Raw genomic sequence first — 19,407 nt, 5'->3', positions numbered from 1 at the left:
CTTGCCGCTGCCACTGTTACACACTACACACGACTGCACGAGGTTTAAATTACGTGTTTTTGTTTTTCGTTTTCGATATTTTGTAGTCCAATACAGCAAATAATTTACGAGATTTTGCCAAAAAGAGAGAAAAATTGAAACGAATTTCGCATCCCACCTAAGCCGAGCCTAGACGAATTGGCGCCTTGCCGGCAGCTCAATCGTCGTGTGATGAGGTGTCCGGTGTTCGCCGGCGGCGGGAACGACGGGGATTGGTCGTGTGAGCAGTTGTTGGCAGAGGCGTGATCCGCGTGAGAAGTGTAGCAGAGTAGAAACGGGCCTAGCGAGTGCAGGGCCTGGTAAATGCAGAGGGAAATGGGCTGTGAGTTGTAGTTGGAGGAACACTCAAATCTGACTATATGGCCCGTTAATTTTGACTGAACCAAATGCTTGTCTCCTAACATTCGAATTTGATTCTTGATTGTGAGAAGAGCTTCACCAGTGGCACGGGGAAGGAGATCATCGAACTTACTGCTTTCTAACGGGAAGGAGATCAAATGACATTAAGTTAGAGGTGTTTCATTCGTGGTAGGGTAGGAGTTTGGTCTATACCGAAAATCCGGTCATTTTTTTTTGGTCTTAAAAAGATTTGACCTTTTAGAACAGAAGGTCGAACCCACTCTCATAAATCTATAGACTAGCAATTTGGTGACCGAAAACTTCAGTTCATGTGTTCGGTTTGATCAGATAGACCAAACCCTCTCAATGGCGCACAAGTTCAACACGTACCACCCTAAAAACAGCATTGCATTTACATGCACTGTAGACATATAGTCAAAGCCTTAAATTTCAATAAAATGAAAGCATCACTCTAGGGGTTGTTTAGATGGAGCTAAACCTTTTAGCCCCATGTCATATCGGATGTTTGGACACTAATTTAAAGTATTACATATAGACTAATAAAAAACTAATTTCATAAATGAGCGCTAATCTGCGAGACGAATTTTTTAAGCCTAATTAACCCATAATTAGAGCATGTTTATGGTAGCATCACATAGTCTAATCATGTATTAATTTGGCTCATTAGATTCGTCTCGTGAATTAGCCCAAGATTAAATGGGTTTAATTAATAGTCTGTGTTTACTATTTATAATAAATGTCTAAACATTCGATGGGACAAGGGGCTAAAGTTTAATCCCTTATTCCAAACCCCCTAGTCATGGGAACGAAATCGCAGAACTTTTCAGCAAAAGAGCTCTCGGCGACTAACCTACTAACAAAAATCAAGGACGAGGCCAGGAACTGGACCCTGGCGGACGCAACAACAAAAAAAAGGCTCAGCAAGTGGCTAAACTTTAGATAGTCAGGGCCTATGGCCCCTGTACATCCCCGGCCCTAGTTTTTTCATTTTTTTCTCGTTCTCTATACAGCTTGCCTTCTTAATTCAATGACACTCGTCATTTCCTTCAAAAGAAAGCATCACTCCAAAATATCCCTTTCTTTGTAATTGTGTTGTATGGATCTTAAAGGAAACACCATTGCAAGAATATATGAAAGGTCGAAGGCCTGAGGCTTATATGTACATCAGTACACTACAAGATTGTAGGACTCTGCTGTGTGCTGCTCTATTCGGCACCTTCACTTGCCGTCCAAGCCTCGTCCCCTCATTGCTCTCACCGACTGGCTCCTTGCGGCATGGCAGCGGGAAACAAAAAGATTCTGCAAATTGCTGTGGAAAAAAATAATTTTCTTATAAGCCAGATTAATGTGTGATATATCACTATAGAAACATGCATGATCAAATTTGAATTCTACAAATTACCGAAAAACAAACAAATATGACTCTGAATATGTGCGTACTAATCAAAGTTTAATTTGTTTATTTTGTTACAACTTATAGAGGTCGAATTTACACATGCATGTTGTGAGAGATATCACATTGATATATCATGTTAAATTCTTTTAATTTTATCATAACTATTTGGGTGACATGTAAAAACGAGAGGACATCCCATTGAGAGATTAGAATCCATTTTCACATGGTAACATGTAGCTGTGCAACAATAGGCAATGCCATCAACGGTTAGGACTTGAACACATAGGAGAAAAGGCACATATCAACATGTAGTGTCATGGTGGGACAGGTGCACAACATGGTAGTGCACAAGCAAAGAGACTTATAAACAATGGCAGCTAGGGTTGAGGTAGAGACGTTGAGTAAAGTGGAGATTAGAGAGAAAGGCTCTTGATTCAGTTGATTGTGTGCTGATGGGCTCAAAATGTTGAGATAGACTACTAGCCTAGTCGACTTGTGTGTTTTTATGGAGTTTAATCATTTCGGGTACCTGAGAAAGATGATCGGATAATTGAAAACAGGTATATGACGACCCATTTACCTTATTGACGATGACATCCGCCCCTCTCTTCTAAGAGCTCTTTTCCTACTATACCCGGTTTTATTGGACTCGTTAGATCTGGCCCATGAAGATCAAGCTCCATGGTGAGGAGGGATGTGGTGGCTTAGACAATGTCTAGGATCAGTGGAAGTTGTGTTGCCTATGGCGACAATGAGCAGACCCGCATGGTAGAGTGTGGTTGTATGGAGGCAACTGTGGCAATGGTTGTACAATTGTGGGTTGTAGTGAAGTAAGATATACTATGTTGGGTGTGTTAAGCTTCCTAAAAATAACTCTTAAACTCCTCTTGCAGGTGGTTTATGTGAAGGTCATGGTCAGTAGGATGTAAGAGTCTTGGACAAGAGTCATGCCCTGGTCTCAGGCTTGTATTAGCAACATCTATGCATGTGAGCGTTATTTCCCTCCTTCGAGGTGCCATTGTGATGGTTCTCACTTATCCTATAGGGGAAAATTTACTTTTGATGTTCCAGATAAGCACTAATAGTGTCTTTGATATTGTGTTATCATTCAAAGTCATTGCCTAAACGGTCCTAATCAATGTTTGAGTGGTCGATGATATTCTCTTGGTGATGTCGACCGTTGAGAAAAGGTTGCCATAGAAGTTAGAGTCACTTGCATTCTTGCTTGAGCTTGAAAATAACAATTTGTGATGGTTCTTAGTAGTTATATGTCATGGACAATCTTACCGTCCTTAAAAGACATCAAGAGATGTCAAAATTTTAGATATGCCATACCTTATGATCAAGGAGATATACAAAGAGAATACCACATATCTAATGTAACATGAAAGACACGTTTTGGATCTATCTTCCGTAATGAATTGCAATAATGGTTTTTTGGGACTGTTGATGTGCAAAACTTTTACGTGTTCGGAAAAAAAAGAATCACAAGAACTTCCTACCCTTTTGAGAGGTTTCTTCATGGAGAAGGAGCTTCACCCATGTGACAAGGAAATGCCCGCTCTAACCTTTCATTGCTACATGATGCTTTCGTAATCAGAAATAAAAGGAACATGCTACGTTTTCACCTTGGCAAGTAGTAGGAATTAATGGCGAGCGGTGAGCTACGCGAACGCGAACAATGGATCCCACTCATGGGGGTCCTCGACCTTCTGCCCTTCTCGCAGCAATGGATACTTCCAGCTGTATATCTCCAGCTTCTCCTCCTCGCCGCGGCCCTCGACGATGTCCCGCCGCAGCTTTGTCACCTTGCCGACGATGGCGTCCATCGTCACGTCGAACGCGTCCTTCATGGTGTCCAGCTTCGACGACGGCTGGGCGTACACCACCGTCGGGATGAGGGAGATGACGGTCTCCCTCATCCGCTCCACGGTGGCCGGCGGGATCCGCCGCAGCCGCTCCTCGATGCTGGCGTTGTTGCGGACGTCGTGCTCGGAGATGTAGACGGAGTAGTCGGCGTGGTTCTTGGGCAGGTGCCAGGTGTACTGCACGTACGCCGTGCCGGGGTGGAAGAAGACCGGGATGCAGCCGGCGAGCATGGAGTCGAACGCCGACTTGCGCGTGTAGGAGTCGCCCTGCGGCTGGAGGCAGAAGGTGGAGCTCTGGAAGATCTTCATGTAGCTCGCCGCGGAGCCGCACTTGTTCTTCGGCCCGTCGGCGCACTCCATGAGGGAGCAGACGCTCGACGCCCTGCACTGCGCGATGAGCTCGCCCCGGATCGACCGGGCGCTCCCCGGCCGCCCTGCGCCGGCGAAGGAGAAGAGCCATGGCCGATCGAGGCGGCGCACCTTGTCCTGCCAGAGGAACACGGCCTCGTCGCTCGCCGGGTGGAAGGCCGTCGGGAACGGGATGGCGACGTCGTTGAGGTGCCACGGGCTGGCCTCCACGACGAGCGCCGTCATGTTCTTGATGGCCGGCAGGCTGAACAGCTTGCTGCCCCAGTCGCCCTCGCCGTCGCCCAGCCTCCGGAAGTCCCACGTGATGAGGCCCGCGGTGAAGAAGTGGTCGCGCCCTCCCATGGCGCGCCACTCGGGGCGCGACGTGATGATGTCCACCACCTCCAGCGCCATGGCGTCCCGCGCGGAGACGTTGAAGCCCCAGAGGTGGCGCCACACCTCCAGGCCGGCGAAGAACGGCACGTAGATGGCGGCCGCCAGGGAGGGGTCGTCGGTGAGGCACTCGTACCGCCTGACCCGGTCGTGGAAGATGATGTCCACCGTGTACTTGTCGGAGTTGTACCACCCTGTCTCCTGGAACACGCCGTTGCCGCCGCCGCTCATCTGCGGGCCGAAGCCGCCGTTCGCCGTGAACTTGCACATGTCCCTCCAGGGGAAAAGAGCCGCGCAGTTCTTGACCATGTCCGTGTTGAACCGCGGGGGCAGCTCCTGCACGTACACGTACCGCCCGCCGCACCGGTCGCCCTTGTCGTCCGCCGCCGCGAGCGCACGCGCGAAGGGGTACGCCGCCGCCGGCAGCGGGGACGTCGACGATGGCTTGCCCCCACCGCCGGCAGAAGAATCCTTTGGCGCCGACTTGTGTTCGACGGCGACCGGCACCGACGCCTTCACGGCTTCGTCGTGCAGAGGCTCCGGCTTCGCGGTGCCGCCGCCGCCGCCGCCGAGGCGATCGGCCTTCACCTTCCGCGTGCGGTACGTCCCACGGTGCACCGGCCCTATGCGCACCACGCCGGCGGCGCCTTGGCCGAGGCCGGAGTCGTAGCAGTGGCGCACTAGCACCGTCACGGTGGCGAGGAGGACAAGCGCGAACCAGAGGCGGGAGCACCAGCGGGCCCCGCGCCCCTGCCTCGCCGCCCAACCCATCCTATCCACCTTCCCGCTCGCAGCCGCCCTCTCGCCGCCGTAGCTCACCGGCACCGGCAGCTCCGCCGTGCTGTGCCGCTTCATGCCTCGTCGCCCCGCGGCTTGTCTTCTCCGGCGAGACGCAGTAGCCCCACTGTTTCACTCACTCACTTTCACTGCTCAGCTGAGCTGGTCATGGACATGGTCAGTCAAAGTCGTCGTGAATCTCCTCCTCGTGAGATTAATTAGCGCGCCACTAACACAAATGATTAACCGAGCCCAAGGGTGATTAAATGGCGACGAGCTTGGGAATGCTCAAACAAAGAAGTCATAACACGTTTTTTGCTTTGATCAATGCTTCTCGCCTTGGAAGTTGTGGAGCCTCTCCCGCCGACAGCGCACCGTTTCCTCTCTACATGTTTCTCACGATTTTTTAATTATGTTATTTTTAAAAATACCTATAGAAATATATTTATATTTTAAAATTACAAACTAACCTATTTGTGTCCAACCAGTTGACGCAGTGTATAAAACGTCCTCTGGTTAGACGTAGTAAATGACGTGACAGACGACGAATGGTGCGTGGGAGACGATGGAAGATCGATAGGGATGGGGTGGAATTTTGAAGGCCGCCTAGGGCATTTTATCTTTAGCGGGTGGCCACTTACAAAATAACTGCATTGTCCTTTTCTGCAGGTGGCCCTTGCTACCGATAAAATACCCTACAATAGGGCTTTAAGAGGGCGCTTGCAAAATTACCGCGTTGTCTTTTTGCAGGTAGCCTCTTGTTATCGATAAAACGTCTTACCAGAGGGTTTTAAGGCTGTCGCCTGAAAAAAAACCCAACGCTAACGGCTGTCTCCCGCGCTCCACTCGTCGTCTGCCACGTCACCTACCGCGTCCTCTCAGATGATGTTTCATACATTGCGCCCACTAGTTGGGCGCGAGAAGGTTAGTTTTGCAATTTATAATATATATATATATATATATTTCTGTAATATTTTTAAAAATAAAATTAATAATAAAAAATCGTTTCTCACGGGCCACGGCTGACGTGTTTCTGTTCCTTTTGCTACCTGGGCTTGGACCGGCCCAATTATTTTGGCCCATGCATGGAATATACGTGGTGAGATGGAATAAGTCCATTTGTAGTCCCTCAAGTTAGGCCACGGTCTAAAATTGCAACGACAATACCAGATACGGGCCGTCCCCCAGTTGACAAAACCAGTTCGAATCCGGTCCCAAGGCAGTATCGTAGACGGTTTGTGCTGACGTGGCTAGTTGACAGGTTGACGTGGCGCATTGACTTCGATTTTTATTGCTGACTAACCCGATCGTGAGGGGGAGGGGGTAAATGCACAGGTTGCGATCCATACGCTCGCAAGTCGCTCTCCTTCTCCCGCGGCAGGTGCTCGTCGCCGTCACCAACCGTCTCCTGGCGCCGTCCTCCCACTTCGACCGTGCACGCGCTGTGGCGCAGTCCGCGGTCGGCCCCATCAACGGCGGCGGCGGTGGCTTGCGCCACCGACGCGGGCGGCTGGTAACAGCGGTGGTGGTAAGGCTAGCGGCGGTGGAGCAGAAGGCCGCGGCGAGCAGCAGCAGCACACCGGCCCACCAGCTGCAGAACCCGATGGAGTAGCCGTCCGACGCAAGGGAGCCGCAACTCCCCGACAGCATCCACAGCGACGCCGCCGAGCGGCTCATCTCCTCCGTCGCCCCTCTCTCATCCCAATCACCAGATCACGACGCCCCTTGCCCCACCCGACCACCTCCGGCGAGTCGCCAAGCCCGATGCCGCGCCGCCGAAGGCCATGCCACCTCGTCCACACGGCGGCCTGCGTCGCCATCCAGGACTTCTGCCACGCTGTCTGCGGCTTCCACTCCAGCCACACCCTGCCGTACGCCTGGGTCGGCCACAGCGGCGACCGGTGCACTGACGTGTGGTGAGGCGGCGCCGGAGGAAGACGTGGCAGTGGCGCAGCGCTGTGCGAGGTGGTGCGACGGTGTGTGAGATCGGAGGCAGGGAAGAGAGACCGCACGGCGGGCTTCGGGCTAGTCACCAACATCGTCAACGGCGGGCTCGAGGGCAACCGCACCGGCAGCGCGCGGGTGAGCAACCGCATCGGCTTCGACCGGATGTACTGCCAGGCCGTCGGCGTCGACGTCAGGCCCAACCTCGACTACGAGCACCAGCTTCCCTTCTAGCTTAATTTTTGTTGTCAGCAACAACTATATACATTCATGTCGTCGTTTCTCATGTCACTAGCTTAAATCATCCGAGGAAAAAAAAGAATCACTATTTGTGCATTTATCCCCCAAGGGTCAGGTCCAATCAACAATAAAAATCAGAATCAATGCGTCACGTCAGCACAAACCACCTACGATACTGCCTTAGGACCGGATTCGAACTGGTTTTGTCAACTGGGGGCCGGTCCGTATCTGGTATTATCGTTCCGGGATGAATTTTAGACTGTGGTCTAACTTTAGGGATTACAAGTGGACTTATTCCTGGTGAGATTGATGGGGTTACATGGGCCATAGCAGCTAGGCCCATGCAATGGCCTAGGTGGCCCAAGGCCCTTACCGCTCCTGTGTGCTACTTTGATTCGATAGCATGCTTTGGGCCTGTGGACTTCATGGGCCCTTCTTGTTTGATACGCAAGAGAGATTCATGATCCCCTACTATGCAGTGGAGTTATTTTTAGCTAAAAATACAAAACAGATATAAACATAAAATGGATCATGCAGGCCCAAACAATTTTTTAAAAATAATACATTTAAATGAAAAATCACGAAAATAAAGGTGAAAATTGTAAAAGTGGAACCCTGTTAACAGGGTCGAATTGACATGGGCTATGTCTACGTCTGCATGTTCGACACAACCAACTTTAATAGGGGTATTTTACTTTGAATTATATAAGTTTATGTTATTGCATCTTGGAATTGGTTATTAGATTAACTATAGATGAATTGGAACCAGTAGTTGGCTATACTATTGAACTTGCTCTTCGAAAACTAGCTCGATGCATTGTTTCAATGGAAAAGTGGAAAACCTCCCACGAGAGAAGAGTAAGACGAGAATAAAAGTGACCGCACTACGATGACCCTCCTATTCGTAAATATCTACATGCATGCTCTCTATGGGTCATCTTTTGGCTTTTTAAAAGAAAAGACCAAACATCATATTTGTAAATGAAAGACAATTTGTGAATAAAACTTTTATATATGTGTTTATAGTGATTTAAAAGCTAAAACTAAAAAATAAACTACAATGAAAAACTTAAAATCAACTATAAATTTAAGACTAAAAATTTAAAATTTAACTTATAAGTATAAGCAAAAGCCTAAAGATAAGCATGTACAAATATGATCACCACACATATATAATAGCAGCGAAATCATGAGAAGATGCGCCTAGATACATTATTTCTTAATTAGATATGTTGGAGCTATGGCTTTGATTGTTATTTTCCAAACTTTACATTTACGATCTAATAATATATCTGTAATTCCATTATCCAGAAACTATAAAATTGTATTATCTCAAGTTCAAAAAAATTCTCTTTTATGTCCGTACAAAACTATTTATCATTTTGGATAAGGCTAAGATAGAACTTCCAGACCTTTGACTATAGAACATTTATTTACTTTAAAAACAGACCATATGTACAGATTCATGTTGAAAAGCTTTAATAAAATCATATGTTTGCTTATATATATAATGAAAAATAGTGGTCAAAGTTTCTTTTTTTTAATTGTGTTTTCTAAAAAATAATAAGTATTATTAAACTGAAGGGAATAATAGTTTAAACCGAGTGAAGTAATCTTCAAATAACCAAATCTAGATAGTTCCAAACATATGGCCAAACGTTCATTGAATACAGACACACGGTAACAGTTGCAGGACGTTAACCGAACTAGCAGCGTACGTTTTTCATACATATAAGCGATTGGACATGGTTAAAGTTGACGCGATCTTAATTCTCATCGGGACTGCCATCTGTGCACAAATCCCAATCTGATCGTACCTATTTTTATCTCAAGTCTACGTCATTTAATTTGATCATCATCAAGTTGTCTGAAGTAACTATATAATTGAACGTCTTTCTGATTAACTTTGTTATTAGCGTATACGGTAAGTACGTACTGTCATAGCTAGCTTTCCCGGCAAATATTATATCCTATCTTTCATCTTAAAAAATAGAAAATAGAGTGTGCTAAAAAATTATTCGAGCATATACATATACAGATAGTGTCCTTCACGTTGGAGAAAGAAACTCCAAATATAAAGTTTATCTTTATACATGTCATACCTTAACATTCAATTAATTTAAGAGAAGAGAACGAGAATAATATGATAGGAGGTTGTTACAAAATGTTGATAAAATTTATAAAGAGGGTGTAAGAGCATTCTTAGCAGATACTCTATTTTATCTTTTATTCTAAAAATAGAGAATGTAGAAAAGAAAATTGCTTCAGCCAATACTTCATAAAAATAGAACATCAAGAAGAAACTCCAAACATTGAGTTTCTCTCTCCATACACTATATGTCAACATCCGATCTTAGAATTAGGAGAAGAGAGATGAAAGTTGTTGATCGTAAAATATTAACAAAATATCTATAGAGGATGTAGGGTGGATTTTCTGTTAAAGTAATAAGTAATATAAGAAGGAAATTTATTTTAGATTATCCAAATGAAAATATGAATGATCGGACTTGCATAAGCTGCCAGAAATGCTCTAATACAAATATATTTTAGATCAAATTTAGATGAATGACTGTGAATGTTATAAGCACTGCGAACACACAAGGACAGGTAGATCGAGCTAGAGCTTGAACGATCTTGGCCAAACGCTTATATAATTAAGTAGCTAGTCTACTAACTACAGTGTAAGTGTAATTAATCAAGAGCTTGCAGACTTGCAGTACGATATTAACTATAGTTTACGCTCAATATGGCTACAGTTATCTTTGATTTCTCCTGTCATGAACATATATAGTTTTATTTTAAAAAAGATAGTGAATTTCATGGTTTTTGAGATAGTACATAGATGTACTATTTCCTCTAAATTTACACTGGAAAATATAACAACGTCTTCCGATAATTTCTGAAGGACTGGAAAAAACATCTTAAAAGTAACCGTTAACCGAGTTTGGAATAATGTTGGGTTTGGTCAGAAATAGTGGCCTATATATAAATTCAAACGTTGGGTTTAAATCCTTGAAAGTTAAAATGTCTGAATAATTCTGAATATAAATTTTAAGATCTAAATACTCCTATAAATTATATAAATCAGCATATACTCTTTTGACCAAAAATAACCATCTTCTTTTCCGGCTAAGGTTATGACCTGCACCCCTAATAACGTGGTACTTCCTCCATACCAAAATAAACCAATTTTTCATTTTTTATCTATATTTTTTTATTCTTTGTCTTATTAAAAAAAATTTTGCGATTGATATTTTTGTTTTTATTTGATGATAAATCATGAATAGTATTTTACGTGTGACTAATTTTTTTTAATTTTCTGAAAATTTTTCAAATAAAATGGATGGAACCGAAAAATTGATTTTATTGACAGAGGGAGTACTGGCGTAGACACGCACACAGGTCAAGATCATTGACATATGTACACGCATCACGTGACAGGGTGACAAGCCAATTAAATTACGAGTAAACGAAAATTATGTTAGTCGTATTAGTTTAGCCTGTGTGAAATGGTACAGAGCTACTCCACTAGCTAGTAGGAGTAGAAAGTTCGAACTTCCCTGCACATGTATATCACGTCGTTCCCAACCAACAAACTATTAGTTTTCATACTTTTCTATACTTATCGTATCATATAAATACTATGTGTAAAAATTATGTATTCAATAGACGATGTTTTCAAATTAAATTCCCGTCCAATTATCTCTCATCTCTCTTCTTTTATCCACCTATCACTTTATTTTTGCTTTGGTTGGTTTCTCGTATGAGAAATAGTTTCTTTTTTTTCCTCAATCCTCATTAACTCTCCTGTCACATAAGATTTTTGCTTATGGAGGGTTGGGATGACTTAAATGATTATCACAAATTACCGCTCCTCTCTTAAGATAAATATAAGCAACTTGTAGCAATTAAATTTTTTTTAGAATATAATAATTTTTCACGATGTTCAGTAGATCAAAGTGGCGGAGCATTTCTTTGACCATGCATGTCTGATGATGCATTCCCGGTTATGTCGACACGTAGCTAAAAGTGAACATGGGTTCGCAAGGCCTTCACTTCTGAAAGATGAAGTATTTTTGGGGAGTTGGAGCCTAGGAAGAAACATTCTAACTGGTGACAATTTCACCTCTGAAAGTACAGATACTTGCAAATTTGTGGGTCGGGAACATATCTTCAAAGTCCATTTACATCAAATATTTTCCTATACTGCTCCTTTCATAATAAACTCAGACTTCCCCGTTCCCAAATACTCTCTCTGTATTTTAATATATGACATGGTTAACTATTTAGCACATTTAATCCATGTTATTTCAAAAATATTATGAAAATATGAAAATAATCTATAATTAAATTATGTTTAGTAATATATCCGATAAAAAAATAATTACATGATTTTTTAATAAGATAAATAATCAAATATGTGTCAAAGAGTCAATAATGTTAAATAGGGAGGAAGTATTTCTCTTCGATCGCTACATTTAAACTTTGCATATTTGTCTTTTTCTAAAAAAAATATAGACACTAAAGAAAGATGCTATATTATCGAAATGCAATGTATACTAAATATAAGCATCATGGCTCCTTCAGAATATAAAAAAATTATAAGATTTTCACATAAAACCGTTTAATTTATTTGAAATTACTATGAAATTTCTCCAAACCAAATAGACTATTAAGGTTTATTTATCATAGTCTACCATTTTAAAAATTGTTAGTGGCCGAGCTTAGAATAATACCATCAAAGAAATTTTTTTTCCTCAAAAGGTTGCTGTGAAGGTTACACCACCATTCTATATTTGAATTAGCAGGGTTCATCATCGGGGGATAGCTACCTTCCTCTACATGCCACAAAGAGGGTTAAAATTAAGCCCATCTCCGGATCCTTTCAAGCCATGCAAAGAATATGCACGCACTTGTGCACACACACACACACACTTTATTCCAAATCATTTTATATATCGTTAGCGAATTGGAATATTTGCAATTAAAATATATGCATGTATCTGTCCCGGCTAACCAGCAGCAACGCACGTTCCAAATGTTGATGTAATATATGTGCTGTGCAACAACGAAGCTTCGAACTTCGAACTAACACCTTCTGGGACCAGAGATGTCCAGATCAGGGAGCACAAGTGCGTAAATACAAAAATACATACATGAAAAATATAAATAATATATGTGTATACTAGTTAAATACTCATGCTTTAGTACGGATTTTATGATGTGTTTTCTTATATGAAATAGTCGTCTTAATTTAAATTTATACGTAGATATCAATATATAGTTAACTGGTTTTTAATATTAAGAAAGTTGAAGACTAAATTGTAAAATATAGTGAGGAGGGTACGTGATGGTGATAATAGACAACTCTTTTTATAGAAATATAGATATGTAGATGCCACAATAAGGTAGCTGAAGAGTGAAGACAACAGCTAGCTAGAGAACCGTGCAACGGACAGGAGTTGAGCCAAGTAGAACGAAATTAAACCTCATCTCTGATCTGGACCTTTCACCAACCCTGTAGCACTGGCGGCAGCAGATAAAACAGGTTTAAATATAAGGGATAAATCATTAAAAATAGTGGTCTAAACAATTAGAAGAAAACTTTCCAGAAACGTTTTTTTTTTCCAAGACGTGAGCAAGCGTGAGTCAAATTATTATTATTAGGGCCCTTTAATTTGTAGAAAACCGTAAGAAGTCAGAAAGAAAATAAACATGAGAGTCTATCTCATGTTTTCTTATGCTCGTTACTCTAAATTCATAAATAAATTTATGTGTTTTTTCTGTGTATCAAACGATGGATTATAAAAAAATTCTATATTTTCATTCTCTATAGAAAATGAGTAATTTAGTGGACATGACAATTTGTTGATACGCTTTCACCATTCCTATTTTTTTGTGTTTTAAAGAACGCAGGCTAGAAAGATGTTATCAGTGTATCGTCACGCTAAGCTGTTAATTACTTTTATCCGTAAATTATATTTTTACTCATTAATAATCTGTCTCTCTCGTAAATTTAGGAGCGGAGCTACACTGTATTGGTTGGGGTCAGTCGATCCCAATCATCTTCAATGAAATCCATTGCTATATTGTTTAAGCAGCTAAGATAATATTAAAATTAAGTAATATTAGTATATTTTGACCCCGGTAACCCCGATTAACTAATTTTCTAGCTCCGTCTTGCTTGTAATTAATTTGAAAAAAAGAATAAGGACGACGTAGAGCGAGAGGGACAGAGAGAGAGACGACCCTGGCAAGAAGGAAAGAACGCCGTCGGCCGGCCGGACTGCGACACTCGAAGGGCTAGTCCGCGAGACACTGTTGATTATAATTTTCCTTTTTTTCTACGCGCACACTTCCGAACTGCTAAACGGTATATTTTTTGCTAAAAAAGTTTATATGGAAGTTGTTTTTAAAAATCATATTAATCCATTTTTCAAATTTTTAATAACTCATACTTAATTAATCATATACTAATGACTTTTCTTACGTACGACAGGCCACCAGGCACACAGACACGGACTCAAATTGGAGTCCTTGATGTAATTAATTTGTCTGATTTGGACATAAGACAAAATTAACCTCAACTAACTTAATCACGTAGTACCTATAGTATTAATTAATTAATAGATGACCTCATTTGCTTTCTTTTAGTATGGGGTTGATCACTTATCTTGTTATTACTAAAACATGATATATGCACAACTTATTTTATCAATAAATTAAGAACTGTAAATATTACTTAAAGTTTTTATTTATGTTGATTCTTAAGGCAAATAAATGATTAAATGTTATAGTAATAACTATCCGTATTAAAAATTAGAGTGCACGATAATCGATAAAGGATATGATGGTCACGTGATTCGTTTGCTTGATACTTACCCCTACTTATTATTTTTGTTGCACAGGTTTGAAATTATAGTAGAGGAGAGAGAAAAGAAACTATATAAAAGAGGACAGTCATAAGGTGAAGGATCAAGACGATATAGAAGGAGACTTAATCTAGAGTTTCTGTTAGACTATGTTTTTTTTAACCGCCGTATCTCTACCGATTCCGTTCAGCGAGTAATTCAAGTCAGTAAAACGGCGGCAGACCTGTTGACGACAAGTGATATGATTTTTGTGCAATTAATTTGTTTCTGCACCCTACAACTATGGAGTCTTTTACAAATAAAAGTATGAACTATTTTGGAAGCTATATGTTCTGAGAGCACTCCAAGATATGTCTAAAATTAATCTCTAAAACCAAATTTTAAGAATTAGACTATAAAATATATCTCCAACAGTTTACCAAATGCATTCTTAATATTTACTCATGCCTAAAATTACTTTAATTGTATGCTAAATTTGAGTCAAAAATATGGGTTCGTAATACAAATTATTTATTTTTATATATCTGTTGGAGAAGTGTGTAATTTTATGCCCAATATTTTTTAGATAAACCCAATATAAGTTTTTGGATAGCAAAATCTTACCATTCTCTTGAAGATGATCCGAGAGTGGTTAGATCCATTAGAACTATGGCCTTGTTTAGTTCCAAAAAAATTTTCTAAAAATATCACATCAAATTTTTGAACATCTAAATAAAGCATTAAATGTAGATGAACCAAAAAACTAATTGCACAGTTATGTAAGAAATCTTGAGACGAATCTTTTGAGCCTAATTAGTCCATGATTAGCATAAGTGCTACAGTAACCAACATGTCCTAATGACGAATTAATTAGGCCCAAAAGATTCGTCTCGCGGTTTCTAGGCTAGCCATAAAATTCATTTTTTCATTCGTGTCCGAAAAACCTTTCCGACATCCGGTTAAACATTTGACGTGACACTTCTCCAAAAATTTTCTTAATCTAAACACCACCTATGATCCCCAAACACAACCTATATATAATTTGTTTCACAAACATTTAAAAGATTAATGTAGATATATCATTACTGGAGATTCTGTCAACAATATTATAATTATATAATTGTAAGTTTATCCAGGTTTTAAGTAGTGGTCTAGTTCTTACCTCGAAGACAAAAAAAATTCAGAAACATTAAGCGCAAAAGACCAAAAAGGTGTAGATAGATAAATATATGCTCCTACAAAAATAATTGTGTAGGTAGGTTGGTAGATAGATACATGGAATGATGTCACTACAGATACATACAGATATAATTAATCATATGCATTAATACCACAAAGCGCATACTAAAGTGGTTCTGATTTGATATGATTTGGCCATTTCATGTCCCTAGTGTATATATATGGAACCGTATCATAGATCGGAATCTCTTGTGATTTTAGCATAATTCATCTTTAAACACATAGATAAACTAGGCTTAGTGGTGGCACTAACCATTAATTAAGCTCCAGTCTACAAAAATTATCTCACGGTGCTAAATTATTTCCCACTATTGAATTTAGCTAAGCAATATGAACATTGTTAGATCCAACGATCAGAAATAATTTAACAACTTTTGGTACAACTTTTGGTACCGGTATCTCAAGATATTTTTCGTTGGACCCGAGCAAATCTCGCAAATTAATGGAGTGTAGTTGTAAATCAGTATATTAACGTGGTTATATCTACACGACCAATTTGACCATTTGCCTATATCATCATGTGACCTCGTTTCCTTTTGCCTTTGCAAGTTGACATTCTCTTCATGCATGAACACGTCGCTGTTCGACGACGTACGTATCACGTAGGCCGGCGCCCGCTGAGCTAGCTCGCCGCCGAGATGAAGCCGCCGGCGACGGCGACGGAGACCGCCTCCGCCGCGACGGAGTCCCAGAAGGACGGCGGCGGCGGCTTGCTCCGGCCGTCGTGGATGTGCTACATGGTCGTTTTGTCCACCGTGTTCTGGTTCTTGGTCGTCTCCCTCCACTCCGGCGTGGAGGGGGGCCTGTCGTCGGCTCTGTTCAAGCCGTCGGGGCCGTCGCTCCCGCTGCTGGACCGCTTCACGTTCGAGGACCAGAATCCGGCGCCGGAGCCGGTGGTGCCGGCGGATCCATGCGCCGGGAGGTACATCTACATGTACGACATGCCGGCGCGGTTCAACGAGGAGCTCCTCCGCGACTGCTACGCGCTCCGGCCGTGGATGGGGGGGATGTGCCGGTACGTGGTGAACGGCGGGATGGGGGAGCCGCTGGGCGACGAGGGGGGCGTCTTCTCCGAGCGCGGCTGGTTCGCCACCGACCAGTTCTTGCTCGACATCATCTTCCACGGCCGGATGAAGCGGTACGGATGCCTGACCAACGACTCCGCCGCCGCCGCCGCCGTGTTCGTCCCGTTCTACGGCAGCTGCGACCTCGGGAGGTACATCTTCCACCGGAACGCCTCGGTCAAGGACGCCCTGGCCGAGGACCTCGTCGGGTGGCTGACGCGGCGGCCCGAGTGGCGCGCCATGGGCGGCCGTGACCACTTCTTCGTCCCCGGCCGCACCACCTGGGACTTCCGGCGGCGGCACGACGACGCCTGGGAGTGGGGCAGCAAGCTGCTCAACTACCCCGCCGTCCAGAACATGACGGCGATCCTCGTCGAGTCCAGCCCGTACAGCCGGAACAACTTCGCCGTCCCCTACCCGACCTACTTCCACCCGGCGACCGCCGCCGATGTGGCCGCGTGGCAGGACAGGGTGCGCGCGGCGGAGCGGCCGTGGCTCTTCTCCTTCGCCGGCGGGCCGCGCCAGGGCAACGGCACCATCCGCGCCGACATCATCCGGCAGTGCCGCGCGTCGCTCCTCTGCAACCTCTTCCACTGCCACGGCGCCGCGGCGGCGGGCTGCAACTCCCCCGGCGCCGTCATGCGCGTCTTCGAGAGCTCCCACTTCTGCCTCCAGCCGCGCGGCGACACCATGACGCGGCGCTCCACCTTCGACACCATCCTCGCCGGCTGCATCCCGGTGTTCTTCCACCCGGGCTCCGCCTACGACCAGTACACGCTCCACCTCCCGCCGGAGCACGGCAGCTACTCGGTGCTCGTCCTCCACTCCGACGTCGCCGGCCCCCGGAACGTGAGCATCGAGGAGACGCTCCGCGCGATCCCGCCGGAGAAGGTGAGGAGCATGCGGGAGGAGGTGATCCGGCTCATCCCCACCGTCGTGTACGCCGACACCAGGTCCAGCCGCGTCGACTTCCGGGACGCGTTCGACGTCGCCGTCGACGCCGTCCTCGACCGGGTGGCCAGGCGGCAGCGCGGCGAGCCCGACGCCGGCAAGTGACATCACCCACACAGGTAATAGTGTACCATTCGATTCGATTAGGCCATTGGAGATTCTATGCGTGCATCTGGTGCAAAGTGCAGCTTTTTTTTCTCTCCTTTTTTTTGGGGTAATTTTAGTGTTATGGCAATTAAGGTATATTGGAATGTATAAGATCTTGAATGATTATGTATGAATCAGAGCAGAATTCTCCAAAATCTTGCCTGGGCTGGCCGGATTGGCATGCCAAATTAAGGAATGGAGAGAAAGAGATTTTGGGAAATTAATTTTCTTTTGGATTCCTCTAAAATTTCTCCAGATTCTGTCCCAAACAACTACGAGAAATCTTGTGCAGAATTTCTCAAAAATCATCTGTACCAAACAGGGCATAGCATTCCGTGCGAGGAGAGATTCGAATTATTTTTCAAAAGGAAATTGAGTTTCGAATTGCTGGCGCATAAATCATAATGGACATTGGAAATGTGTTTATCCTAATCCACTGATCAGGCTTGCTAGCTCTTCATGGAATTTGTCAGAAACCGACCAATTATTCACACTACTTCCAACCAAAAGAGTTCAAATGCAGTTACGAACAAATTAAATACATGCATGTATAAAAAGTTTAGCACGACAAGTTGCCCTGACAACTCGTGATGGAAAATATATTCCTTTTTATTGCGAGATGAGGACAGGAATTACTTTTGAAAGAACCGGGAAATTGCACAGTTAATTAATGGAGTACTCAAACTGTCAAACACGATGGATCGCTCGAATAACATATATTTTGTTTTCTACTTACAAGTTGAATGTTTGGGCATTGACCCGCAAAATTCGTCGTGCCGCCGTTTCCCGTTGTTCCTCGTGACCGAGTAGCCATTTGTCACGTCACATTTTCACCCTCTTAAAAAGCAGCAGGAGGTTAGGTTTGTGATTTTTCAAATGTAAAATTAAATTTGTAAATTATTTAATAAATAAAATTCAAAAAATTCCATTGTTAAATACCTTAGCCTGCCCTAATTCAAAATTATAAGCTTATCACCAGTATAAAAGGTATATTTTTAATCAATATTTTTAAATAATGTAAACAATCACAAGTTTAAAAGCTATTTAAATATAATGCTTTGAACAATAAAACAAAATTAGCATCATGAAAATATCCAAGGCCAAACTACATGTGGGCTGGGTTGGCCTGGCCCGCTATGGCACTGCAACTATGGGCCGTGTTGTGCTAGCCCAAGCGTTAAGCGCTCAGCCCAGGCATGTCCTAAGAAGGCTATTGGTCATGCTATGCTAACCTGGGCACAAGTAAGGGCCATGGCCCATGGGGCAAAGCCCAAAGGTTTGGAATATACTCTCTGTCCCTAAACGTTTGACTTCGTTGATTTTTTTATACATGTTTGACCATTCGTCTTATTCAATTTTTTTTATAAAACATGTAAAGTTATATATATGCATAAAAGTATACTTAACAATAAATAAAATGGTATAAAAATAATTAGTAATTATGTAAATTTTTTGAATACGACGAATAGTCAAACGTGTATTAAAAAGTCAACGACGTCAAACATTTAGGGACGTAGGTACTAACAATTAAGAAAAAATGGGAAAAATATATGTGAAACATGGGGGATAATAGGAGAAAATAGGGAAGAAGAATAAAGAATGGGAAGATTATGAGAAATATAGAAAATACAGGAAAATAAAAAAGAGTGGGTAGGCTAGACCGATGGCCAATTGGTGTGTGTCGTGCTTGCGCCTAATATAGTGGGGGCATGCTTGGGCTGGCTTGTTAAAATTCGATCCATTTAACCATCTATATCATGAGATAATTTTTTTTAACAAAATGGATGTGT

At 43.1% G+C, this 19,407-nt stretch overlaps 2 protein-coding genes across 2 annotated transcripts; one reads left to right on the top strand and one right to left on the bottom strand.

The window, feature by feature from the left end:
- Window positions 1-3,441: 3,441 nt before the first annotated feature.
- LOC102708283 (xyloglucan galactosyltransferase KATAMARI1 homolog) lies at window positions 3,442-5,259 on the bottom strand. The gene has a single exon (XM_040528503.1). The coding sequence runs from the start codon at window positions 5,257-5,259 to the stop codon at window positions 3,460-3,462; it is 1,800 nt and encodes a 599-aa protein (XP_040384437.1). The 3' UTR covers window positions 3,442-3,459.
- A 10,834-nt stretch (window positions 5,260-16,093) lies between these two features.
- Window positions 16,094-17,626, top strand: LOC102708002 (xyloglucan galactosyltransferase KATAMARI1 homolog). The gene has a single exon (XM_040528514.1). It carries the CDS (start codon window positions 16,094-16,096, stop codon window positions 17,573-17,575), a length of 1,482 nt encoding a protein of 493 aa, XP_040384448.1. The 3' UTR covers window positions 17,576-17,626.
- The last annotated feature ends 1,781 nt before the right edge of the window (window positions 17,627-19,407 follow it).

This window comes from Oryza brachyantha, chromosome 10 (assembly GCF_000231095.2).
Source record: "Oryza brachyantha chromosome 10, ObraRS2, whole genome shotgun sequence".
Taxonomy (NCBI): Eukaryota; Viridiplantae; Streptophyta; class Magnoliopsida; order Poales; family Poaceae; genus Oryza; species Oryza brachyantha.
Note: the sequence above shows the minus strand (reverse complement) of the source record. Positions and strands in the feature narration are given on the sequence as shown.